Consider the following 27794-nt stretch of genomic DNA (forward strand, 5'->3'; position numbering starts at 1 on the left):
CAAAAAATCTCCCAGAGGATCCTATTATCATTTAAGAAAAATAAATTAATAGTTAAAATTTTTCTACCTAAAAACATAAGACTCAGATGGTTTTTCAGGTAAGTTCTATCAAACTTTTTCTTTTTTGAGACAGGGTTTTGCTCTATCACTCAAGCTGGAGTGCAGTGGTTGATCTTGGCTCACTACAACCTTGAACTCCTGGGCTCAAGTGATCCTCCCGCCTTGGCTTCCCAAGTAGCTGAGATTATAGGTCTGGCCTACGCCTGGATAACTTTTAAATTTGTAGCAGAGTCGAGGTCTTGCTATGTTGCCTAGGCTAGTCTTGAACTCCTGGGCTCAAGTGATCCTTCCTCCTTGGTCTCCCAAAGTGCTGGGATTACAGGCATGAGTCACTGGTACCTGGCCCAAACCTTCAAGAAACAGATTATTCCAATCTATTTTTGTTTTTTTTTTTTTTGAGACAGAGTCTCACACTGTTGCCCAGACTGGAGTGCAGTGGTGCTCATTGTGGCTCACTCAAACTCCTGAGCTTAAATAATCCTCCTGCTTCAACCTCCTGAGTAGCAGGGACTATAGGTGTGGACCACCACTTTCTGCTAATTTTTAAAATATGTATATTTTTTGAGAGACGGGGTCTCACTATGTTGTCCATGCTGGTCATGGACTCCTTGAGCAATCCTCCTGCATTGGCCTCCCAAAGCATTAGAGTTGCAGGTGTGAGCCACCATACCTGGCCAAATCTAATCTTATACAAACTGTTTCAGAAACTAATAAAGAGGAAATATTTCCCCAAGATTGATTATATATGGCCAATATAACCTTGATACCAAAGTACATGAAAATTATAGAACGTGATAGTACATGAAAGAAAATTATAGAACTTTAGTCATGAAAATAGATTTAAAAATCTGAAAGAAGGGGGCGGAGCAAGATGGCCAAATAGGAACAGCTCCAGTCTCCAACTCCCAGCGCGAGCGACACAGAAGACCGGTGATTTCTGCATTTTCTTTTTGTGTTGTTTTTTTTTTGAGACGGAGTCTCGCTCTGTCGCCCAGGCTGGAGTGCAGTGGCCGGATTCAGCTCACTGCAAGCTCCGCCTCCCGGGTTTATGCCATTCTCTCGCTCAGCCTCCCGAGTAGCTGGGACTACAGGCGCCTGCCCATCGCCCGGTAATTTTTTGTATTTTTTTAGTAGAGACGGTGTTTCACCGTGTTAGCCAGGATGGTCTCGATCTCCTGACCTCGTGATACACCCGTCTCGGCCTCCCAAAGTGCTGGGATTACAGGCTTGAGCCACCGCGCCCGGCCGATTTCTGCATTTTCAACTGAGGTACTGGGGTCATCTCACTAGGGAGTGCCAGACAATCGGTGCTGGTCAGCTGCTGCAGCCTGACCAGCGAGAGCTGAAGCAGGGTGAGGCATCGCCTCACCTGGGAAGCGCAAGGGGGAAGGGAGTCCCTTTTCCTAGCCAGGGGAACTGAGACACAAAACACCTGGAAAATCGGATGACTCCCACCCCAACACTGCGCTTTGAACAAACGGGCACACCAGGAGACTGTATCCCACACCTGGCCGGGAGGGTCCCACGGCCACGGAGCCTCCCTCATTGCTAGCACAGCAGTCTGCGATCTAACCGCAAGGCAGCAGCGAGGCTGGGGGAGGGGCGCCCGCCATTGCTGAGGCTTAAGTAGGTAAACAAAGCCGCTGGGAAGCTCGAACTGGGTGGAGCTCACAGCAGCTCAAGGAAGCCTGCCTGTCTCAGTAGACTCCACCTCTGGGGACAGGGCACAGCTAAACAACAACAACAACAAAAGCAGCAGAAACCTTTGCAGAAGCAAACGACTCTGTCTGACAGCTTTGAAGAGAGCAGTGGATCTCCCAACACGGAGGTTGAGATCTGAGAACAGACAGACTGCCTGCTCAAGTGGGTCCCTGACCCCTGAGTAGCCTAACTGGGAGACATCCCCCACTAGGGGCAGTCTGGCACCCCACACCTCACAGGGTGGAGTACACCCCTGAGAGGAAGCTTCCAAAGGAAGAATCAGACAGGTACACTTGCTGTTCAGCAATATTCTATCTTCTGCAACCTCTGCTGCTGATACCCAGGCAAACAGGGTCTGGAGTGGACCTCAAGCAATCTCCAACAGACCTGTAGCTGAGGGTCCTGACTGTTAGAAGGAAAACTATCAAACAGGAAGGACACCTATACCAAAACCCCATCAGTGTGTCACCATCATCAAAGACCAGAGGCAGATAAAACCACGAAGATGGGGAAAAAGCAGGGCAGAAAAGCTGGAAATTCAAGAAATAAGAGCGCATCTCCCCCTGCAAAGGAGTGCAGCTCATCGCCAGCAACGGATCGAAGCTGGTCAGAGAATGACTTTGACAAAATGAGAGAAGAAGGCTTCAGTCCATCAAACTTCTCAGAGCTAAAGGAGGAATTACATACCCAGCACAAAGAAACTAAAAATCTTGAAAAAAGAGTGGAAGAATTGATAGCTAGAATAATTAATGCAGAGAAGGTCATAAACGAAATGACAGAGATGAAAACCATGACATGAGAAATATGTGACAAATGCACAAGCTTCAGTAACCAAGTCGATCAACTGGAAGAAAGAGTATCAGCGATTGAGGATCAAATGAATGAAATGAAGCGAGAAGAGAAACCAAAAGAAAAAAGAAGAAAAAGAAATGAACAAAGCCTGCAAGAAGTATGGGATTATGTAAAAAGACCAAATCTACGTCTGATTGGGGTGCCTGAAAGTGAGGGGGAAAATGGAACCAAGTTGGAAAACACTCTGCAGGATATCATCCAGGAGAACTTCCCCAACCTAGTAGGGCAGGCCAACATTCAAATTCAGGAAATACAGAGAACGTCACAAAGATACTCCTCGAGAAGAGCAACTCCAAGACACATAATTGCCAGATTCACCAAAGTTGAAATGAAGGAAAGAATGTTAAGGGCAGCCAGAGAGAAAGGTCGGGTTACTCACAAAGGGAAGCCCATCAGACTAACAGCAGATCTCTCGGCAGAAACTCTACAAGCCAGAGGAGAGTGGGGGCCAATATTCAACATTGTTAAAGAAAAGAATTTTAAGCCCAGAATTTCATATCCAGCCAAACTAAGTTTCATCAGTGAAGGAGAAATAAAATCCTTTACAGATAAGCAAGTGCTTAGAGATTTTGTCACCACCAGGCCTGCCTTACAAGAGACCCTGAAGGAAGCCCTAAACATGGAAAGGAACAACCAGTACCAGCCTTTGCAAAAACATGCCAAAATGTAAAGACCATCGAGGCTAGGAAGAAACTGCATCAACCAAAGAGCAAAATAACCAGTTAATATCATAATGGCAGGATCAAGTTCACACATAACAATATTAACCTTAAATGTAAATGGACTAAATGCTCCAATTAAAAGACACAGACTAGCAAACTGGATAAAGAGTCAAGACCCATCAGTCTGCTGTATTCAGGAGACCCATCTCACATGCGGACACATACATAGGCTCAAAATAAAGGGATGGAGGAAGATCTACCAAGCAAATGGAGAACAAAAAAAAGCAGGGGTTGCAATCCTAGTCTCTGATAAAACAGACTTTAAACCATCAAAGATCAAAAGAGACAAAGAAGGCCATTACATAATGGTAAAGGGATCAATTCAACAGGAAGAGCTAACTCTCCTAAATATATATGCACCCAATACAGGAGCACCCAGATTCATAAAGCAAGTCCTTAGAGACTTACAAAGAGACTTAGACTCCCATACAATAATAATGGGAGACTTCAACACTCCACTGTCAACATTAGACAGATCAACGAGACAGAAAGTTAACAAGGATATCCAGGAATTGAACTCATCTCTGCACCAAGCAGACCTAATAGACATCTATAGAACTCTCCACCCCAAATCAACAGAATATACATTCTTCTCAGCACCACATCGCACTTATTCCAAAATTGAACACATAATTGGAAGTAAAGCACTCCTCAGCAAATGTAAAAGAACAGCAATTATAACAAACTGTCTCTCAGACCACAGTGCAATCAAACTAGAACTCAGGACTAAGAAACTCAAGCAAAACCGCTCAACTACATGGAAACTGAACAACCTGCTCCTGAATGACTACTGGGTACATAACGAAATGAAGGCAGAAATAAAGATGTTCTTTGAAACCAATGAGAACAAAGATACAACATACCAGAATCTCTGGGACACATTTAAAGCAGTGTGTAGAGGGAAATTTATAGCACTAAATGCCCACAAGAGAAAGCTGGAAAGATCTAAAATTGACACTCTAACATCACAATTAAAAGAACTAGAGAGGCAAGAGCAAACACATTCAAAAGCTAGCAGAAGGCAAGAAATAACTAAGATCAGAGCAGAACTGAAGGAGATAGAGACACAAAAAACCCTCCAAAAAATCAATGAATCCAGGAGTTGGTTTTTTGAAAAGATCAACAAAATTGACAGACCGCTAGCAAGACTAATAAAGAAGAAAAGAGAGAAGAATCAAATAGATGCAATAAAAAATGATAAAGGGGATATCACCACGGACCCCACAGAAATACAAACTACTATCAGAGAATACTATAAACACCTCTATGCAAATCAACTAGAAAATCTAGAAGAAATGGATAATTTCCTGGACACTTACACTCTTCCAAGACTAAACCAGGAAGAAGTTGAATCCCTAAATGGACCAACAGCAGGCTCTGAAATGGAGGCAATAATTAATAGCCTACCAACCAAAAAAAGTCCAGGACCAGATGGATTCACAGCTGAATTCTACCAGAGGTACAAGGAGGAGCTGGTACCATTCCTTCTGAAACTATTCCAATCAATTGAAAAAGAGGGAATCCTCCCTAACTCATTTTATGAGGCCAACATTATCCTGATACCAAAGCCTGGCAGAGACACAACAAAAAAAGAGAATTTTAGACCAATATCCCTGATGAACATCGATGCAAAAATCCTCAATAAAATACTGGCAAAACGGATTCAGCAGCACATCCAAAAGCTTATCCACCATGATCAAGTGGGCTTCATCCCTGGGATGCAAGGCTGGTTCAACATTCGCAAATCAATAAACGTAATCCAGCATATAAACAGAACCAAAGACAAGAACCACATGATTATCTCAATAGATGCAGAAAAGGCTTTTGACAAAATTCAACAGCCCTTCATGCTAAAAACGCTCAATAAATTCGGTATTGATGGAACGTACCTCAAAATAATAAGAGCTATGTATGACATACCCACAACCAATATCATACTGAATGGGCAAAAACTGGAAAAATTCCCTTTGAAAACTGGCACAAGACAGGGATGCCCTCTCTCACCACTCCTACTCAACATAGTGTTGGAAGTTCTGGCTAGGGCAATCAGGCAAGAGAAAGAAATCAAGGGTATTCACTTAGGAAAAGAAGAAGTCAAATTGTCCCTGTTTGCAGATGACATGATTGTATATTTAGAAAACCCCATTGTCTCAGCCCAAAATCTCCTTAAACTGATAAGCAACTTCAGCAAAGTCTCAGGATACAAAATTAATGTGCAAAAATCACAAGCATTCTTATACACCAGTAACAGACAAACAGAGAGCCAAATCAGGAATGAACTTCCATTCACAATTGCTTCAAAGAGAATAAAATACCTAGGAATCCAACTTACAAGGGATGTAAAGGACCTCTTCAAGGAGAACTACAAACCACTGCTCAGTGAAATAAAAGAGGACACAAACAAATGGAAGAACATACCATGCTCATGGATAGGAAGAATCAATATCGTGAAAATGGCCATAGATTCAATGCCATCCCCATCAAGCTACCAATGACTTTCTTCACAGAATTGGAAAAAACTGCTCTAAAGTTCATATGGAACCAAAAAAGAGCCCGCATTGCCAAGACAATCTTAAGTCAAAAGAACAAAGCTGGAGGCATCACGCTACCTGACTTCAAACTATACTACAAGGCTACAGTAACCAAAACAGCATGGTACTGGTACCAAAACAGAGATATAGACCAATGGAACAGAACAGAGTCCTCAGAAATAATACCACACATCTACAGCCATCTGATCTTTGACAAACCTGAGAGAAACAAGAAATGGGGAAAGGATTCCCTATTTAATAAATGGTGCTGGGAAAATTGGCTAGCCATAAGTAGAAAGCTGAAACTGGATCCTTTCCTTACTCCTTATACGAAAATTAATTCAAGATGGATTAGAGACTTAAATGTTAGACCTAATACCATAAAAACCCTAGAAGAAAACCTAGGTAGTATCATTCAGGACATAGGCATGGGCAAGGACTTCATGTCTAAAACACCAAAAGCAACGGCAACAAAAGCCAAAATTGACAAATGGGATCTCATTAAACTAAAGAGCTTCTGCACAGCAAAAGAAACTACCATCAGAGTGAACAGGCAATCTACAGAATGGGAGAAAATCTTTGCAATCTACTCATCTGACAAAGGGCTGATATCCAGAACCTACAAAGAACTCAAACAAATTTACAAGAAAAAAACAAACAACCCCATCAAAAAGTGGGCAAAGGATATGAACAGACATTTCTCAAAAGAAGACATTCATACAGCCAACAGACACATGAAAAAATGCTCATCATCACTCGCCATCAGAGAGATGCAAATCAAAACCACAATGAGATACCATCTCACACCAGTTAGAATGGCAATCATTAAAAAGTCAGGAAACAACAGGTGCTGGAGAGGATGTGGAGAAATAGGAACACTATTACACTGTTGGTGGGATTGTAAACTAGTTCAACCATTATGGAAAAGAGTATGGCAATTCTTTTTTTTTTTTTTTTTTTTTTTTTTTTTTTTTTTTTTTGAGACGGAGTCTCGCTCTGTCGCCCAGGCTGGAGTGCTGTGGCCGGATCTCAGCTCACTGCAAGCTCCGCCTCCGGGTTTTAGGCCATTCTCCTGCCTCAGCCTCCCGAGTAGCTGGGACTACAGGCGCCCGCCACCTCACCCGGCTAATTTTTTGTATTTTTAGTAGAGACGGGGTTTCACCGTGTTAGCCAGGATGGTCTCGATCTCCTGACCTCGTGATCCGCCCGTCTCGGCCTCCCAAAGTGCTGGGATTACAGGCTTGAGCCACCGCGCCCGGCCCTAGTATGGCAATTCTTCAAGGATCTAGAACTAGATGTACCATATGACCCAGCCATCCCACTACTGTGTATATACCCAAAGGATTATAAATCATGCTGCTATAAAGACACACGCACACGTATGTTTGTTGCGGCACTATTCACAATAGCAAAGACTTGGAATCAACCCAAATGTCCATCAGTGACAGACTGGATTAAGAAAATGTTGCACATATACACCATGGAATACTATGCAGCCATAAAAAAGGATGAGTTTGCATCCTTTGTAGGGACATGGATGCAGCTGGAAACCATCATTCTTAGCAAACTATCACACGAACAGAAAACCAAACACCGCATGTTCTCACTCATAGGTGGGAACTGAACAATGAGATCACCTGGACTTGGGAAGGGGAACATCACACACCGGGGCCTATCATGGGGAGGTTGGAGGGGGGAGGGATTGCATTGGGAGTTATACCTGATATAAATGACGAATTGATGGGTGCTGACGAGTTGATGGGTGCAGCACACCAACATGGCACAAGTATACATATGTAACAAACCTGCACGTTATGCACATGTACCCTAGAACTTAAAGTATAATAATAAAAATAAAAAATTAAAAAAAAAAATCTAAAACAAAACATTAGTAAGCCTAATCCAAAACTGATGCCTAAATTCAATATATCTTAGTAATATAAGACTGGTTTAAGTGAAAAAAAAAAATGTATGCCTGCCATTTTCCACATCAAAAATGAAAGGAAAAACCACACAATTGTCTCAATAAACAGATTATTTCAACAAATATTATTCATCAACTACACATTGCTCCAAATACTGGGGGTTACAGTACTGAAAAAGAAAACAAAACAAAACACGAACAAGCAAAAACTTTGCCTTCATCTTCCAGCCAAAAGAGAACAGCAGAATTTCTTAACCTAATAAAGGGTGTTATCCAGCAACTTCAACAAACCTTCTCAAAGATGAAATGTTAATACATTTCCTTTAAAATCAGAAATGTGACAAGAATGCCTATGAACGCTGTATTTGGTAGTATATATTGGAAGTCCTGGCTATTACAGTAAAGCAAGGAAAAACATATGTTAGAACAGTTGAAAAAGAAGAAACAGAAACAGTCCCCATTTATAGTAATCATTTGCATAAAGAATCTATATAACATTATCTATATAATCTATATAATTTATGTATCCATGTGACATAAAAATTATGTATCTACATATAACACATAAAATGTATATATCTACATATGATACATAATAATTTATGTATCTAAAAGAATCCATTAGCACCTACGGGCAGATTGTTGGAATTAATGAGAGTTTTGCAAAGAGTTAGGTTTAAGATCAGTATAGAAAACTCAGTTGCATTTCCATACTTTAACCAAAAAAAGAAAACATAATTTTAAAAAACAGCATTTTTATTAGCAGAACATTAAGATACTTAGAAATGAAGCTAATAAGATGTTTTTTTGAGACAGGGTTTCACATTGTTGCCCAGAACCAGAGTGCAGTAGCACAGTCATAACTCACTGCAACCTCAAATTCCTGGACTCAAGTGATCCTTCTGACTCAGCCTCCCAAGGTGCAGGGAAATGGGGAGGGGAGTAACCATGGGTTGATACAATGATATTGGAAATATTCTAGCTATTTTGTTGATTATTAGATTCAGGGATATCAGCATGACGCTTATAAATATATGTATTAACTGAAAAGATGAGAAAAGTAATTAAAGAACTAGAATTTAAATATTTACAATACGTTTTAACTTGCCTATAATTGCTTTCACATCGTCCATCACCTTTTTCAGAGGAACATTTCCATTAGCTGTAATATAAAGCATAAAAAATTTGGACAATGACACAGAACTTAGAAAAATTATAAGCTACAGCCCAATGAAAGACTATGTATTTTAATAAATTGTATTCATCTTAAATTTATATTTCCTGGTTTGAGTGCTTAATTCTTTATTAGTAAGAAGGACCAAGGTAGTCAGCCCACGTTCCTTAAACACAGGGTTTGACTATGGCAAACGTACTATGTCCTTGATTCTTGGGTTTTCAGATACTTTCTAATAAGCATGGTAAAAGATACCATTCATAAAAGATTTTTGTGTGTATGTGAACCTGACATCTAACACAGACACTGAGCTTCTATCTATTCTCAATATGCTTTCCTCTAATGTTTTCAACTTCTGTATATATCTCAAAATAGTGGTGACATGTGGTTGTTACATACTTGATGAAATATTAATGATGTTCTGCTACTTCCTATTGTAGATATTTTTCTATCAATTGTTTCTGGCTCTCTTTGTTGTTTATTTATTCATTTCCCCCCTTGCTCTTATGTCTGTTTCTCCCTGCCATTCTCTGGCCTAATAACAGTTGTGAATAGCCTCTTAACATTGCTTATAGTTGAGCAGGATGATAATCCAGATGAATAAAAATGACAAAAGACAGGATTTCTTCTTATTTTCACACCAAGTTCTTCTCCATGATTCTTAGGAATATCTTAAGTGCCTCAAATCAATCTAGTTTTAGAAATTAATATACATGATCCCAAGATTCTAAGCTCTCCCCTAAAAGGCAAAATAGTTATTTACAATGCTCACCATCAACAGGTTGATTTTGTATCACACTTTGAAGTTCCTTATTTTTGAGCTTGATCCCCATGTTCCCAAGAATCGTTTTCAGGTTACCGATATCAACCTTTCCTCCTTAGGAAAGAGACAGAAATGTGATTTAAAAAAACCTAATAAAGACAATGGGAAAAATACTTTTCATGCTGATGAGTTAGTTAAATTAACATTCAATAGGCCTGACTGCTGCTGAGAGTTAATTGCAATGACCTAATTGGAAAATAGTTTGGCAATAACTATCATGATCCATTAAAATGTTCAAAATATGGCCAGGTGTGGTAGCTCCTGCATATAACCCCAGCACTTTTGGAGGCTGAGGTCGGGGGATTGCTTGATCCCAGGAGTTCAAGAACAGCCTGGGCAACATAGTGAGGCCTCACCTCCATTATTTAAAAAGTTCATAAATCTTAGCCCAATAATTCCACTTTTGGGAATACAGTAAAGCTTGTGCCAAAAGAGGGGACAAGTGTTCATTATAGTCTTTGTTACAAAAGTAAAACAAATTCAAACACCCAGAATTTAAATATCTAACAACAGGGTATTAAGTAAACCAATGTATTTTCAACCCACATTAAATTATTTAGCTATAGCCATTAAGAAAGATGTTTGCCACAGGAAAAGAAATACTTTTTTGAAAATAAGGTGGAGTTATATGATTATTTAACATATTTACTAAAGTCCTTATGCCCAGTAAAAATAAACATAAAACAATGTAAATAATGCCTGTGATTCTTCCTGCCATTCCACAGACAGGAAGCACATTAGTAGAGTAAACCTCAGATAGACAATATCAATTTATTACTCCATCAGATGGACTAATTTCTCCTGTGCCTGTCATACTGTGAGCATCTTAACTCAGTGTGATTCCAGTATTATACAAATGTTTGTATATCATGGCTCTTGACCAACTGCTTCATCTAATTGCTCAACTATAGAAATCTATTCCATGCGTTGGATGAAAAAGTGACTATGTTGGAACTTATCAAGACTAGTATATTGATAGCTTTTGTGTGATCTTCCAATAGGATTTCAGAGTAATTTTGACTATGTGGGATTTTTTAACTACATAGGCTTCAAAATATTAAGAGTGGTTATGATTAGATAGTAGGACTATGAGTGTTATTTTAAAAAATTAGATATGGCCAGGCACAGTGGCTCACATCTGTAATCCCAGCACTTTGGGAGGCAGAGGAGGGTAAATCACTTGAGGCTGGGAGTTTGAGACCAGCGTGGCCAACATTGTGAAATCCTGTCTCTACTGAAATTACAAATATTAGCCAGGCATGGTGGTGGGTGCCTGTAATCTTAGCTATGCAGAGGCTGAGGCAGGAGAATCGCTTGAACCTGGGAGGTGGAGGCTGTGCTGAGCTGAGACCGTGCCATTGCACTACAGCTTGGGCAACAAGAGTGAAGCTTTGTATCAAAATACATAAATAAATAAGATTATTTACTGGACATGTGACACTTTTTACATTGAATAAAATAAAAGAACACTAGCAATTCACAACTGAACATTATGATGGTTATTTTCAGTACTGTGAAGGCCATAACTTTAATTAGACCTATCTAAAATTAAACAGAAAGATGAAAGTGGAGACACTTAGGACTGTTTTCTTTGAGTATGATCCAGGGATCAAGCTTACACAGCATACACACATAAAAGACTACAAGATCAATGTATAATCGATAAATAGAAGAGGTGGCAGAAGAATCACGCCCTCATAACTAGGAATAAAGACAAAGATCGAGAATCTCAATCTTACATGCTTTCTCATCACATTTATTACCCACCTTTGAAAGACTTCAAACCCGTTAGCAATCTATTCCGAAAAACTTTCTTATCACCTGTAAAAAAAGGCACAGTTCAGGACAGAGAATGGCTCACTAAGAGACTATAAGGGGCAGACTTTTCTTTGTGAAACTGACCTTAAAGTTGACCCACTTTCACCTTCAAATCATGATGAAGTTAAGCAACAAACAAAGCTTTCATTATCATATGGAGTGGTAATCTGGTGTAGAGGTAAAGAGCCTGCAATTAAATTCTTGCTCTGCAGACTGGCTTTGTGGCCTCAAGCAAGTTACTTACTCTTTCTTTTTTTCTTTTTCTTTTCTTTTTTTTTTTTTTTTTTTTTACAGTATTTGCTTTTTTTTTTTCTCCCCAACAAACTTTTATTTCTTTTTTTTTTTTTTTTTTATTATACTTTAAGTTCTAGGGTACATGTGCATAATGTGCAGGTTTGTTACATCTGTATACTTGTGCCATGTTGGTGTGCTGCACCCATCAACTCGTCAGCACCCATCAATTCGTCATTTACATCAGGTATAACTCCCAATGCAATCCCTCCCCCCTCCCCCTTCCCCATGATAGGCCCCAGTGTGTGATGTTCCCCTTCCCAAGTCCAAGTGATCTCAAAGTTACTTATTCTTTCTATGCCTGTTTCCACCACCATAAGATGGAGAAAATGTGTCAACATTGTGTGTAGTGAGGATAGTACAACACCTCATCATTAGGACTTAATAAGTCTAGATGTTATTATTAATAAATCTACTTACTCTTTGACACTGAAAGTAACTGTTGGTTTATGTATTACAGGGCTAAAACTCCTCTCATTCCTTATTTCTATCATATTTTCATTCCGTTTACTTCTTCCTACACCTAAAGTTTGACATGTCAATGGCCTAATGGGTAGCAGTAGGGATTTGCTTAGTCCTTGGTGGCAAAGCTCATGCTTGAAGGTTTTTATAACTTCCAAACTGGCAAAACATATGGAAAAATTTAATTTTCTAGCAGTTGGTATAAGAATTGTTTGCAGGGATAAATAAGCAAAAGCTTATGTTGGGAAGATGTCGGGCCTTTGTGTTTAAGAGAAGAAAGAAACAACACTCCTAATAGAGAGGAGAGATAAATTTGGTATCCTCTCAGAAATTGAGAACAGAGGAAAGAATTTTTAGGGTTTAGCTCTGTGAGAGATAAGGGTCGGGAAAAGGGAATCTCCATTGGCAATACTTAGAAAAGTGATTCTGGGAAAGAACAGGAATTCTCATGAGGACTTTGGCAATGTTTACTGAGAGACAGCAGATATAAATCCTTTTCCTCCTTGCAAAATCATCAGTAACATCTTTCCACCTCAACAATGGTTTTGTGGAAAAGGATTCTTTTGCGGGTTGAATTCTGTACCTGAGTGAGCACATAGTAATAGAAAGACTGTTCATATGGAAACAGCTGGAGGATGTATGCAGGTAACATATGAACATGCATTGCTTTCACATACGCATTTCAAGAGTAGAACCATAAAACTAAACTGCCTGGAGTTCACAGTAACATACAGCTCACCATCAACTGGTAGTAATTTTAGCAGTTCCACGCAGTCCTTATCATTGACTTCTATCCCCATGTCTCCGAGAACATTTTTCAGATCTCTGGCATCAACCTTTTCTCCTTTGAAAAGATGGAGTGTTAATAGGTGAAAAGTTTACAAATTAGTAACTTTAAAAAATAATTTTAAGTTCATACTAACCTATTTGAGTGATTTTTAAAATACTTATATTTTATATAGCACCACTCTCAATTTGGAGTTAAAGAGCAAAGGCAAAATGGAACGTGCAAGTACAGTGTGACAACAGAAGTCAAGGCAAACCTGTTCCTATAATATCAATATAATGAAGGCTCTCTTAATGTTGAGAATAATATACAAAATTAAATCTAGTTAACAAATTGGATTACCAATTGCCAACAGAATTCTGGCAAGAGATATTATACTGAGTGATACAGCTGATCATTCATGAGACTACATATATCTTGAGCTTTGCAAACTTTATCCTATTTATTATTGTGCTTGCCTGAAATTTAGCTATATACATTCAGCAAAAAACATACATAGGTGAAAAAATATCTCCTCAAAACATTGGACTTTTTATCAAGACTATGTTATGTGGTTTATTTTTAAAAGTTTATCCAAGATCAAATTGATTTTATCAGGCAGAAATATTTTACAATAACTGGGTAAAATGACAAAGTTAATATAACAATAGACTATTGGGGAAACAGCATCTAAAATATAATTTACTGTGAAACATTAGGGTTTCAGTGTTATGGAAACTCACCTGCAGCAGCCCCTGACTTTCCTGATGGAACAGAAGTCAAGAGGCAAAGCCACTCTGGCTAATATTCTAGGGTTGTAGAATGCTATCCTGCCTTTCATAATCCATTTAACAAAGTAGAGGAAGGGGGGTTGGGGGAAGGAAGGGAGGAAAAGACAAATAAGCGAAACACAGGGGATGTTAAGGGCAGTGAAACTATTCTGTATGAAACTGTAATGGTAGGTACATATCTATATGCATTTGTCAAACCCCATAGAACTATGCAACACAAAGAGTGAAACTTAATGTAAACTATAGATTATAGTTAATAGTAATGTATGAATGTTGGTTTATTAATTGTAACATATGTGCCATACTAATGCAAGATGTTAATAGCAGGGAGATTGTGTGCTTGGGATAAAGGGGAGTGGAAGGATGGGTATATGGAACTCTCTATACAATATGCTCAATTCTGTAAATCTAAAAGTGTGCTAAAATACGGTCTATTATCATAAAACATGATAATAATAATAATAATGCAATCCACTGAGAACCTGCCCTTCTTTAGTGCCTTGGAGTGCATTTTGCTCTCTCCCATTGGAGGTGCAGGATGTATTGTAACTGGGTTTACTTGGCTGATATGTACATGCCAAACATGGGGGATGACCCCATGCTAAAGTATCCTGCTACAGCTGAGTGTCACAAAATACTAAGACCTCAATGGAAGAGAGACTAAACCTCCTGAAAAAAAAACTTACCTGTAAAATCTTTTATTCTCAGCATCATGTTTTTCAGATCAATCTTCTCATCAGCTGTAAGACATGGAGCAGTCACAGAGCAACAATAAGGTGGTTCTTTCGGTTTTTGCCACCCATGACACCTGCCCCCAACTAGAATGTTGGTATCATCTTGAGTTTTACTTCTAGACTATGAAATTACATTTTTGAATATGCAATACTCACTTAGATTTAAGAATAAGTTCTTTCTTTCACTACTTCCCCTGTATTCATTTTGTTTTTATTAGAATACATCTTTTAGTAATTTGTTTAGAGAAAGTCCATGGCTAGTAAACTTCTGTGTTCTTGTTTGCCTGAAAATGTCTGTTTCACTCTAATCCTTGAATATTTGGTGTTCAAAGTTATTTTTCTCTAGCACTTTGAGATAAATATTTTTCTATTTCTTTTTGAATCAAATGTTGGTAATATAAGATTCTTTTATCATTTTGTGTAGTTTGTTTTTTCTCCTGTTAACGATTTATAAATTTCTCTTTGCCCCTGATATTGTGAAACTTTAGAGGAATCTTTAGGAGTAGGTGGAAAAAAATTTTATCCTGCTCAACATTCAGTATTCCCTTTGATCTAGAATAAAAGGAACGGATGAAGAGATGAATGATTTATATTGTTCATTTCCCCTTCTTTACTAATTCATCCCTAACAGTTGTTTCTACTTCTTCCTAGTAAGTTGAGAGGGAAAAAAGTTATTTATCCAATTTGCTTTACCCTAGGTCTGGGCACTTTAGTGTGAATTCTCTGCATTTTGCAGCTTACCAGTTTAATTTCTGAAGAATGAGAAAGGTTTTGAGGAGCCCAGCTCTGCTGTACTATTGTTTCCAGTGTAGAGTCTTTATTTCCTTGTCTGTCCCCATTTAACATTTATGGCATTAAATTGGTTCCCTTTTATTATTGGATTCATGTTGAATTTCCTTTGCTTATTTTTGTTTTTTTTAAAAATTCTGTTGTTCATTTTGCTAGGTATTAGAGGAGAAGAAAACTGGCCAGATTTTGCTTTTTTCATCAACTCAAGCTGGAGTCCTCTGGACCAGTTTACATAACATTAAAATGAAAATTTTTTGAAAATCTGAAAGAACTTACTTTGAAAACCATTTGAGGCTATCACCTTTTGTTTGAGGGATGGGTAGTGGTCGGTGAGTTTACAGGTAAAATTATTTTATCAAAAATTATTGGTCTATCCATATTTTCATATCTTCTTGAATCAATACTGGCACTTTTTTCCTCTGAAAAATTTTCATTTTACTAACATATTTAAAATCTAACCTCATATCACATGTAGTATCCTATTATAATAGTAATATTAGACTGACTATTCATAGTTACATCTCTTAACATTTCTTTTTTTTTTTTAAGTTGTATCTTTTTATTATTATTATTATTATTATTATACTTTAAGTTCTAGGGTACATGTGCATAACGTGCAGGTTTGTTACATATGTATACTTGTGCCATGTTGGTGTGCTGCACCCATCAACTCGTCAGCACCCATCAACTCGTCATTTACATCAGCTATAACTCCCAGTGCAATCCCTCCCCCCTCCCCCCTCCCCATGATAGGCCCCGATGTGTGATGTTCCCCTTCCCGAGTCCAAGTGATCTCATTGTTCAGTTCCCACCTATGAGTGAGAACATGTGGTGTTTGGTTTTCTGTTCTTGTGATAGTTTGCTTCTTAACATTTCTAATGTCATTTCTATTCTAGGTCTATTACATGTTGATCTTTCTATTTCATAACAGCTGAATCATACGTACTGGAAATCACCATTAATCAGTTTTAACCATGCCTCATCATAGAGAGTTTTCCTTTTCTCTCACATATTGTGTAATGTTTCTTTTAAATCTTTCACATTCTATTTTTCTTCTTTTCTTCATTCTTTGACCTGAGAGAGGTCTGTTAGTACCCTCACCAATTTTATTATCCATAATGGAATACATTTGCTGAACTTGAATTAAAGAGAGGAAATATGTTTTCATCTGACCTGAATTCTGCTCTAAGCTTTTAAAAATGCCCTATTGATATCAATTAACCACTCTCATTGGTCTATGTATGCTTTCAAACCCAAGCTGTCTTAAACATAATACATTTTTATCTATAATGCTCACCATCAACTGGTAGGTCTTTTGAAAAATCTTCAAGTTCTTTTTCTGAGAGCTCAATCCCCATATTTTCCAGAAATTTATCCAGGTTATTTACATCAACCTTTCCTCCTTAGGAGAGACAAAAAATCATTAAAAAGGAATACTAAGATATGAAAAAAATCCTTCTTAATTCATATGTGTTATGGTTATCACTTTAATCATCAAGACATAAAGTTTAATTGGATCTAGTTAAGGGTACAAATAGGGTCACCACTAAAACTAGATGTAGAATCTCATCCTCTGACGATATCTTTTTTTTATATCAACATAGTGCAAGTTTTATAGGATGCTGGGTAATTTTCCAAAGAACTACGGCATAATATATCTAACATATGCATAAATATCGGTAGGATGTATATATGGGATTTTAAATTTCATACAAATAAATTTGTATAAATTAAAACAGGAGAATATCTCAGATTTATCTGCTTTCTCACCATACTTTGCACTTACTTTTAACAGTCTTTATACCATCCATTAACCTTTTTTGATACACCTTTCCTTCAGCTGTAAGAAAAGACACAATTCAGGTCAGAGAACAATAAAGGGAGACTTACTAAACAATAAAAATGTGACAATTCTTCCCCTAATCCCCTAATTTCAGAAAGATGGAGTTTTAAATATTTTTCTCTGAAATTTACCTACTTTTCTCTCAAGTAGTTATGAAGATTATTTGGAGACACTTTAATTAGGTAGATCTGTTCACACTTACACAAAAGCAATAATTATTGGCTTAAACATTTTGAAATTTATATCCCATTTGATTTACCTTTATCTCTAACTTCTTTCCTTATACCCCTCTTACTTTTCCATTTTACATTCTCCCCCATACTATCAGGTTCATTAATGCAATCAATGACAACAATACACATGTCTTATTGGCATGAAGGAGTACAATAGCTACTGTTTATCTTAATAAAAATCAAATTAACCAGATTTTTTTTTTTTTGGCAAAAGTCTAGTAATTCTAAAAGCTTTTAAAACTAGAAGTAGAATCTCAACCTCTGACTATATCTTTTGTTTGTGTCAACATAGTGTGAGTTTAATAGGATGCTGGGTAATTTTTCAAAGAATTATGGCATCATATGTCTAACATATTTATCATAACATATCTAACAATATTTATCATAACATAATATATCTAACATGATATACTTATCATAACATAAATAGTGGGAAGATACATGTATGGAATTTTAAACTGAATACAAATAAATTTGTGTTAATGAAAAATAGGAGAACAATCTCAGATTTATCTGCTTTCTTACCATACTTTGACTTAAAAAAAAACCCTGGTAACAATCTTGTATCATTTTAGAAGAAAAGCTCACAATCTGAAAAGCACTCTGAAGCCCTTTGAAGGATACATAGATTTTAAATTCTTACCATCAAGTGGCAAAGTTTTTACTAAGTGCAAGTAGTCCTCATATGGGACCTCTATTTCCATGTCTTTTAGTGCATCTTCTAGGTCACAGACATCTACCTGTTTTCCTAGAAAAGAGATAGAAATTGTGACAAAAACAAATTTGAGAAGAACACAAATAATGTTAACTAACAATATTTTCACTCATATACCATTATAATAATTTCAAAGGTAAAAATAAATAATAATTTGGTTCTTTTCTTACAGTATAGAAGTTTAACTATTTCTCCTGATATTTTTAAAATAATCATTATGTTAGGAGCAGTAAAATGTGAGGCACGTACATTTCATATTGAAAAGTACATAGATTGCATAAATTATATTAATTATTAAGTAGTACAATGTCCATAAAATGCACATAATAAATGCTTGATAGAGAGTATATTGCAAAATGGGGCCTCAGCCAGCATTACCTTTATAGCAAAGCCAGCCCAGGGCACTAGAGGAAAAGAAAATTATAGGCCAATATCTCTGATAAACATACATGTAAAAATCATAAACAAAATACTAGTAAACCTAATTCAACATCAATTAAAAGGACCATTCACTATGATCAAGTGGGATTTATCCCTGGAGGCAAGGATGGTTCAACATATACAAATCAATAAATGTGATATACCACATTAACAGAATGAAGGAAAAAAGCATATGATCATCTCAATAGATGCAGAAAAGTATTCAACAATATTCAGCATCCTTTTATGATAAAAACTCAACAAATTGTATATAGAATAAATGTTCTTCAACACAATAAAGCCCATATATGACAAACTCACAGTTAACAACATACTCAATGGTGAAAAATTGAAACTTTCCCTCTAGGATCAGGAACAAGACCAGGAAGCCCACTTTTTAAAAAAATTTCACTTTAAGTTCTGGGACACATGTGCAGAACGTGCAGGTTTGTTACATAGGTATTTATGTGCCATGGTGGTTTGCTGCACCTATCAACCCATCATCTAGGTTTTCAGCCCCACATGCATTAGGTATTTGTCCTAACGCTCTCCCTCCCCTTGTCCCTTACCCCCGACAGGCCCTGGTGTGTAATGTTCCCCTCCTTATGTCTACGTGTTCTCATTGGTCAACTCCCACTTATGAGTGAGAACATGTGGTGTTTGGCTTTCTGTTCCTATGTTAGTTTGCTAAGAATGATGGTTTCCAGGGAATCTCACTTTTAAGAGAAAGAAATAGAAGGCATTCACATTGAAAACAAAAAGTTGACTGTTTAAAGATGACGTGATCTTATGTAATAAAAACCCTAAAGACTCCAACAAAACACTTAGAACCAATAAACCAATTCAGTATGGCTGTAGGATACAATATCAACATAGAAAAATCAGTGGTGTTTCTAATACAGTAACAATGAACTATCTGAAAAAGGAATCAAGGAACCAATCACATTTACAATTGCTACAAAAAAGCTTAGGAATAAATTTAATTAAGAAGGTGAAATATCTGTATCCTGAAAACTATAAAACATTGATGAAACAAATAAATGGAAAGATATCTTGTGTCCACAGATTAGAAGAATTAATATTGCTAAAATGTTCATACTACCCAAAGTGATCTATACATTCACAGGAAAAATAACTAATGAGTACTAGGCTTAATACCTGGGTGATGAAATGATCTGCACAACAAACTCCCATGACACAAGTTTACCTATGTAATAAACTTGCACTTGTAACCCTGAACTTAAAAAAAAGAAGTTTTAAAATGAGAATACATGCAATATCTAAAATAAACTAATTTTGACCATCAAAAAAGTGATCTATAAATTCAATGCAATCTCTACTGAAATTCCAATGACATTTTTCATAAAAATAGAAAAAACAATTCTAAAATTAATATGGAAACACAAAAGATCCCAAAGAGCCAAAGCAATCTTGAGCAAAAAGAACAAAGCTGAAGGCATCATATTACTGAATTTGGAAACCTACTACAAATCTATAGGAATCAAAACAGCATAGTACTGGCATAAAACAGACACATTTCAAACAATGGAACAGAAGAGAGGTCCAGAAATACATCCACACATTTATGGTCAATTTTGATTTTTAGACAAAGGTACCAAGAACACACAATGGGGAAAGGACAGTCTCTTCAATAAATGGTGTTAGGAAGACTGGATATCCACATGCAGAAGAATGACATTAGACCCTTATCTCACTCATTAAAGTTACAGTTTCAGAGAAAGAAATAGAAGGCATTCAAATTGGAAAGAAAAAGTTGTCTGCTTGCAGATGACATGATCTTACATAAAGAAAACCCTAAAGACTCCAACAAAACACTATTAGAACCAATAAACCAATTCAGTATGGTTGCAGGATACAATATCAACATAGAAAAATCAGTGGTGTAAAACTACTAGAAATTGTAAAACTACTAGAAGAAGACATAGGGGAAACTCTCCATGACTTTGGTCTAGACAACGATATTCTTGCATAGGATCACAAAATCATAGGTAACCAAACTAAAAACAGATGAGTAGGATTGCATCAAACTATAAAGCTTCTAAACAGCAAAGGACACAATTAATAGAGTGAAGAGACAACCAACAGATTGGGAGAAAATATTTGCAAACCACACATCTGATAAAAGGTTAATATCCAAAATATATAAGGTACTCAAAGAACTTAATAGTAAGAAAAAACAACCTGATCAAAAAATGGGCAAGGGACCTGAATTGTTACTACTGGGTCTTCTTTTTCTGTCTTGTTAATGAATTGGATTGGGGACCTTCCTCCATCATATCCATAGAACCAGATGATAGGACAGCCTAAATAGAGTGGAGGGCAATGGTGCCCTAGCCTATGGAGGAGGCATGGCAGAGGAACTTGATATAACTTTAGTTGTGGATATTGTGATGACTTCTATCCTGTGTACTTGGATCCAGCTGTGTACATATCAGGAGAAACAGTGGGTTCATTTCTCCTCCATTGTCTACTATGAGAATCTGTATAGCTATTGAAAATTAAAAAGTACTCGTATTTTTGTATTCCAAAAATAAAAGACTGATTGTTCCACATAATGGCAACAAGGAACCACCAGACTGGTTTTAAATCTGTTTAACCACTCAATGACAAATTACCAAAAGTAACACATTTCTGTAGGCCAACCAACCAGTCACAGCTTCTTGCTTCTGAAAGTCAGCCACATGGGAACAGTCATACTTCAATTAACACTTTTGTGAATACCAACCAATCAATAACAATTTTACGAGAGAAATCATGTTTCTACAGATGATGTCAACCTACCCATGCCTCTGAGTTTGCCCATCACTCGACTCTATACTTCTGCCAAATCTTATGTAAGCATTCTGTTCTGCACAGTTGTGACTGTGTCTGACCAGCTTTGCTTTTTATTTCAAATAATTGTTAGTTGTTTTGGCCTTTAAAAATCCTGAAGGGTCTACTTATTTTGAAGATCTCCATCTGGCAGCATTCCATGGGGCTTGTTGGACCAACTGGGGTACTCACCAGGACTCTTATGTATAATTTCTTTGTCCTTCACATTTGCTGTCGTGTAAGTCAACAATTTGAGCTCTTACTGTGTTGTATTGAGTTCTTGTGGGCAAATTAATTTTGTTATCCCAGGATTTGTCTTTGCCCTTAGTGCTAGTTCTTTGTGTAATATAATTAGACTTTTTGATTTGTAGTATATTTGGTAAATATTTTTGTTGTTAACCTGCCTATTCTTCCACTACTTGCTTTGCTTTAACTTTTGCTTCTCTATTTGAATAAAGTCATGCCTCAATTATATTAGGGAATTCCCCTAATATAATTTCCATCCTCCCACCTTGGCCTCCCAAAGTACTAGGATTACAGGCATGAGTCACCGTGCCTGGATGGTGGCAGCATCTTCTATTGCTAGATGAGCAACAAAGACATCAGCATGCTTGCTGTATTATGCAGAGTAAATACCACACTCAGAAATATAACTTATTTCTCTTATTTATAATAAAAGTCATGTCATCATAATGTAGGAGAAAATTACTACACATAATATGAAGTTAATATAATTTCCCTAATATAATAATTGAGTCATGCCTCAATTATTTTTGTTTTGTTCTTGTTGTCTTATTCTGTTGAGTGTATGAGTGAATATTTCACAAAAGATGAAAACCACAGGCCCAATCCAAACTAGTCTTAAGGACTAATGGTTGTAGGTTTGTGGGACTAGCCATAAATTTTTGCAAAGGCAACTAGTCAAACTTAAATAAAATTTGAGAAAGCACTCACTATCTTTTTATTTGTGAAAGAAAATCAGTTTTAAAATTTTGTATTCCAGGGTTGATGATTTTCAGGTTACTGATATACAGCTCTTTGTAACATTTGCTTGGCTGGTGAACTCAGTTGCCATATATAAGCATACATACACTTTTGTGACTCTTTTGTGAATTTTGTTTTGGTAAACAGGGAGAATTGCCACATTGCTAATTCTTTCTATTGTACTTGCAATCACACTTCCTCTTCTCTTCTTCTTCTTTCTTCTTTTTCTCTCTCTTTTTTTTTTTTTTTTTTTTTTTGTGAGATAGGGTCTTGCTCTGTCACCCAGGCTGGAGTGTGGTGGTGCTATCTCAGCTCAAGCAACCTCCGCCTTCCTGGCTCAAGAGATCCTCCCACTTCAGTGCCCCCCAACCCCCACCCCAGTAGTTGGAACCATAGGCATGTGCCACCATGCCCAGTTAATTTTTGTATATTTTGTAGAGACGGTGTTTTGCCATGTTGCCCAGGATTCACACTTAGACATTTATATCTAAGCTAAAAGAAAACTTGAGTTTTAAAGGTAGACTTAAAGGATCGGTTAGACTAGTTTTCATTCATGCCTGACAAATGTTTGGCCATGATTCTAGAATACCTTCCAGTCCCTTCTTATAATATTTTCAGTTTTGTTTGCCTCACACTGTTTGAGTTCTGCTTTTCAGAGTCTCAAGTGCTTCTATGCAGCCACTGTATCAACAGATAATTTAACAAATGATTCAAAGACAAAAACAGGATGAAATCATCCTGATTTGACATTGAGATGCCAGCTCATCTCAAGCAGAATCAGCAATAGTGGAGGTCTGGACAATTCCTGATGGTTTCCCCTGTGGCTCTCATTGAGGGAGGACCAAAAGGTAGAAATAGGACTAAAAACATTCTCATACTATTAAGAAAAGTCTGCTATCATGGCTACATAGCAATATCAAACACTATTGATGCAGCTGCTTCCTCTTCTTCTTTCTTTTCTCTCTCTCTCTCTCTCTCTTTGATAGGGTCTTGCTCTGTCACCCAGGCTGGAGTGCAGTGGCGCTATCTCAGCTCACTGCAATCTCCACCTTCCAGGCTCCAGTGATCCTCCCATCTCAGCGCCCCTGGTAACTGGGACCACAGGCACATGCCACTATGCCCAGCTAATTTTTATATTTTATAGAGACAGAGTTTTGCCATGTTGCCCAGGTTGGTCTCAAACTCCTAAGCTCAAGCCATCCTCCCACCTTGGCCTACCAAAGTACTGGGATTACACGCATGAGTCACCGTGCCTGGATGGTAGCAGCATCTTCTATTGCTAGATGAGCAACAAAGACATGAGCACACTTGCTGTATTACGCAGAGTAAATTACCAGACTCAGAAATATAACTTATTTCTCTTATTTATAATAAAAGTCATGTCATCATAACGTAGGAGAAAATTACTACACATAATATGAAGTTAATATAATTTCCCTGAAAATTATGATATTGATGATCCATCCAAATAATTTTGTTCACAGAAATGTCTCAGCTATTACCTCAATTCTGAAGTATCCTATATCTTGTGCCAAGACCTAGTACCTCTATTGGTTGTAAAAGTGTAGGTGATCCAAAGCAGATAAATAAAAACACTTAATTAATGAAAGGTTAAAATGGCGAAATTAATAAGAGAATGAAGGGATGGTAGGAAAGATCATGTAAAAAGTTAATTTCTCACTTACCTAAAACAGCACTCAATTCTTTAATCAACTTATTTAGTTTGACTTTCTTTTCAGCTGTAAGACAAGGCAACATTTAGACACTGATAAAGCCAATCTTGGAAGAAAAGCATAAAGCACTAACTATTTAAATTATGAAGTAAAACTTAGATGAAGGCTATTCACGATATGCTGTCATTTTAACATTTATAATTCTTGGGCTTTAATAAATAGCTCTATTATCAGCAATAAGAACTAAGATTTCTTGGACCATAAAGTCTACCTTAGGTAAAATGTTTTCTCTAGTTTTTTGAATGCATTCTGTTTTTAATTCCTTGTTTCTCTTGGAATGGATGATAACACATACCGGTATATATTGAAGGCCATTGTTTACGACATTATGTTATTTTCTATTATTGGACGACAATGAAAGAATCCCAGGAAAAGGAGCAATGAACAGCACAATGTGTGGTGAACTAATGCCTTTAAATCTTGCTCAAGGGAAAAATGCCACGTAAGGAGTGAAAAGATGAGTCAAAAGAGGTTGAATGGAGTCAGAGTAACAGTTAACAGTTGGTTTCTGAGTTTAGACTGTCTGGATCTTGGAATAGAGCAGTGAAAAAAGATAATCCTAGCTCTATGAAGTTTACATAAATTTGTTTTGTTCATGGTTGTATCCCTAGGACTGAAACAGTCTTAGGGATATCATGAATAAATAAATTGATTAAATGAGCCAATTGATAAAATGCTTAGCACTGTGCCTGGCATATTGTAAGACTCAATGTATATAAGCTATGAAGGATCACTGAAGAGTTTTAATTTGAAGAATAATAATGTCAGATTTTCACCCTAGCAAAATCATCCTGGCTAGTTTATATAGAGCAAATTGAAGGCAATGATATGATTATTAGACCAGTCAGGAGGCTTTTCTAGGAGTTTAAGCCAGAGATCATGAAGATCTGAATTAAGGTTAGAGTAGTCAAGATAGCCAAGAGATTTTTAAGAGGAAAAAAATGAGAGAGCATGAGATGCCAAAGATAATTTGTAGATTATTGCATGGTAACTGTGGATAAAAAATGGTGACAGAATTTTTAAAAATTATGAATTAGAGAGGTAATTCATGATTTTTGTTTTATCCTTTATTTGCCGAGTTTGGATTATCAGTGAAAAAGCTATGTCTGAATAGGGATTTGTTATTATAGGAGAAGATTTCTTAATTTACCTTAATTTAACCAACCTGATGGTCTAAACTTGATTTTCCCTTTCTACTATGAATTCTCACATTCAGACTGATGCTGATGGCATGCCAAATTTTCACAGCTAGTAGGCTTCCATTTTAGTAATCCAGTGCATCTATGTTACGGGTTAAGTTGTTGAGTTTGAGTAATCCAGTGCATCTATGTCATGGGTTAAGTTGTTGACTTATTTATAAATAGTTCTACTTTTTATTAAATTGATGATAATTCAATCATTATATAAACTGATGAACTATCAATGGAAAAGGGAGTTTTTCTCAGAGAAAACACATTTGAATAATTCGGAATATTTCAGTGAAGGCAAATTGCTAAAAAAGTTCTGCTGAATTTGGTGTGAATAAGATAACTGTAAAAAGATTGGAGAAATAATTAAAACCTAGATAGATTCGGACTGAAATTTCTGGTCAATTTTTTTTTAAATTTTAATTTAAATTTTTTTCAACAGGGTCTTGTTCTGTCACCTAAGCTGGAGTAGTGCAGTGCACAATCATGGCTCACTGCAGCCTGGACTTACCATGCTCAAGCGATTCTCCCTCCTGAGCCTCCTTGAGTAGCTGGGACTACAGGTGCACACCACCACGCTTGGCTAACTTTTGTATTTTTTTGTAGAGATGGGGTTTTGTCACATTTCCCAGGCTGGTCTAGAACTATTGGACTCAAGTGATCAACTCGTCTTGGCCTCCCTCCCAATGCTGGAGTTACAGGCGTAAGGCATGGCACCCTGCCTTCTGGTCAACTTAAAATAAAAATACTTTATTCTTAAAAGAAACTGAAATTAGGGGTGTAGACAATAAATAAATATGTTTATGTAAGAAAATCCCCAAAGAGAATGGCTACATTAAATAAAAATGGCCTTGGGCCTATTTTTTTCTTTCAAGTAAAATGTTTAAGGTATGTATATATCATTTTATGATCCTTTATTTTAACGAGATTTTAAGATGATCTGACCAAATGCTTGTCTCAGTCAATAGAGATAAAAGGATTTTACTATCCTAGACTGAATCACATTGGATAAGTCTAGGTTTGAGATCAAAGATTTGAAATCTTAAACATACACAGGTAAGTGAAATCATCTAGAAATGTGGTTGTGGAAAGAACAACAGACTGAGAATAGAACTGTTATATCACTATCATTTAAGCCAGTATTTTTCAAAAATTTTTATTGTAAGCTTCACTAAGAACTCTGAACACCCACCATATCACACACACACAGACACACAGACACACACACACATCATAAAGTTTCATGAAATAATATCTAGCCTGTGTGACATATGCTGTGATATTTTCTTTTCTCTTCTATACTATTTCATTAAAAAATGCTCACTTAACCCACTAATTTGAGGGGAGGAATAGAAGGCCATAAACAATGAGCCTTAGGAAAGGCAGAGAAGAAAATTATGGAGAGCATGAATTAATAGCAGCTGAGAATGTAGAGAGTTGTAATAAAAGAAAAAAGTTTAATATTATTAAAGGCATCAGAGAGCTCAAGTTAGAAAAAGGTGAGTGGTGCACACTGGATTTGTCTGCTAGGATGTTGCAGTCAGCTAAGTAAGAGTATTTTTTAATAGAATGGTGAATGTGGGAACCAGATTCTCTTTATGAGAGAAGAAAATATGAGGTGCTCTCCTTTCCTTCTATTAATAAATCCTTCCCTTCCATTTTGAATGCTACCTCCTGATCATTTTCTGGCTTAACAAAATCTTGGCTTCATTTTATGCAATGCTTAGTATCCATAGGGGAAAAACTGGATTTTAGATTAATTGAAGTGATTAAGAGAATCATTAGATTCTCTTAGATTAATTGAATTAATTTAGATAATTATTTCTCTTAGACTGATTAATTTAGATTAATTGAAATCATGAAGAGATTAAGAGAAATGATTTTTTCCCTGACTTTGAGACTGAGCTCTTGGCTAAGCTTTTGAAAAGTCTTTGATATTTTGATGATCCGGTTCGAGAAATTCTCATTTTCAAGTTTAAAAGAATAAGTACCCCTTAAAAAGTATAGGGGTGATTATAGTGCTCACAGTCATCTGGTAGTCTTTCTGTTAGATCCATGAATTCCTCTTCCGTGATCTTTATTCCCATGTTTTCTAAAAGAGTGTCCAGCTTATTGACATCAACACTGCCTTCTAAGTAAGGAATAGGAAAGGAATATGGTAAAGCAGAATGATTCTAAAATTGGACTATGCATTCATGCTACCGTATTATTTTTCTTCTTTATTGAGCATGAGTTTTATCACAATGAAAAAATATTATTTATTTCCTAGTATTATTGTTGAGATTTTAAGACAAACACCAAAAACTTGTCTGTTATAGCTAATAGAAGGATAAAAATTAGAACTGAATTCCCCAAATCTTATTGTGGGAACAAGCCCACAAAGCAAAAATATTCTTAAAGAAGGTTGAA

The 27794-nt window shown here is 36.8% G+C and overlaps 1 protein-coding gene across 1 annotated transcript in view; it reads right to left on the reverse strand.

Moving 5' to 3' along the window:
- Positions 1-27794, reverse strand: part of LOC117068002 — an 85131-nt gene that overhangs the window by 9227 nt on the left and 48110 nt on the right. The window contains exons 12-21 of the mRNA XM_033185271.1: positions 27412-27516; positions 24151-24204; positions 18158-18262; positions 17225-17278; positions 16736-16840; positions 14602-14655; positions 13098-13202; positions 11555-11608; positions 9737-9841; positions 8887-8952 (exon numbers count right to left, since the gene is read on the reverse strand). Of these exons, the coding sequence (XP_033041162.1) occupies positions 8887-8952; positions 9737-9841; positions 11555-11608; positions 13098-13202; positions 14602-14655; positions 16736-16840; positions 17225-17278; positions 18158-18262; positions 24151-24204; positions 27412-27516 (807 nt within the window). The remainder of the gene's footprint in view (positions 1-8886; positions 8953-9736; positions 9842-11554; positions 11609-13097; positions 13203-14601; positions 14656-16735; positions 16841-17224; positions 17279-18157; positions 18263-24150; positions 24205-27411; positions 27517-27794) is intronic.

This window comes from Trachypithecus francoisi, unplaced genomic scaffold, assembly GCF_009764315.1.
Source record: "Trachypithecus francoisi isolate TF-2019V2 unplaced genomic scaffold, Tfra_2.0 Lachesis_group20, whole genome shotgun sequence".
Classification (NCBI taxonomy): Eukaryota; Metazoa; Chordata; class Mammalia; order Primates; family Cercopithecidae; genus Trachypithecus; species Trachypithecus francoisi.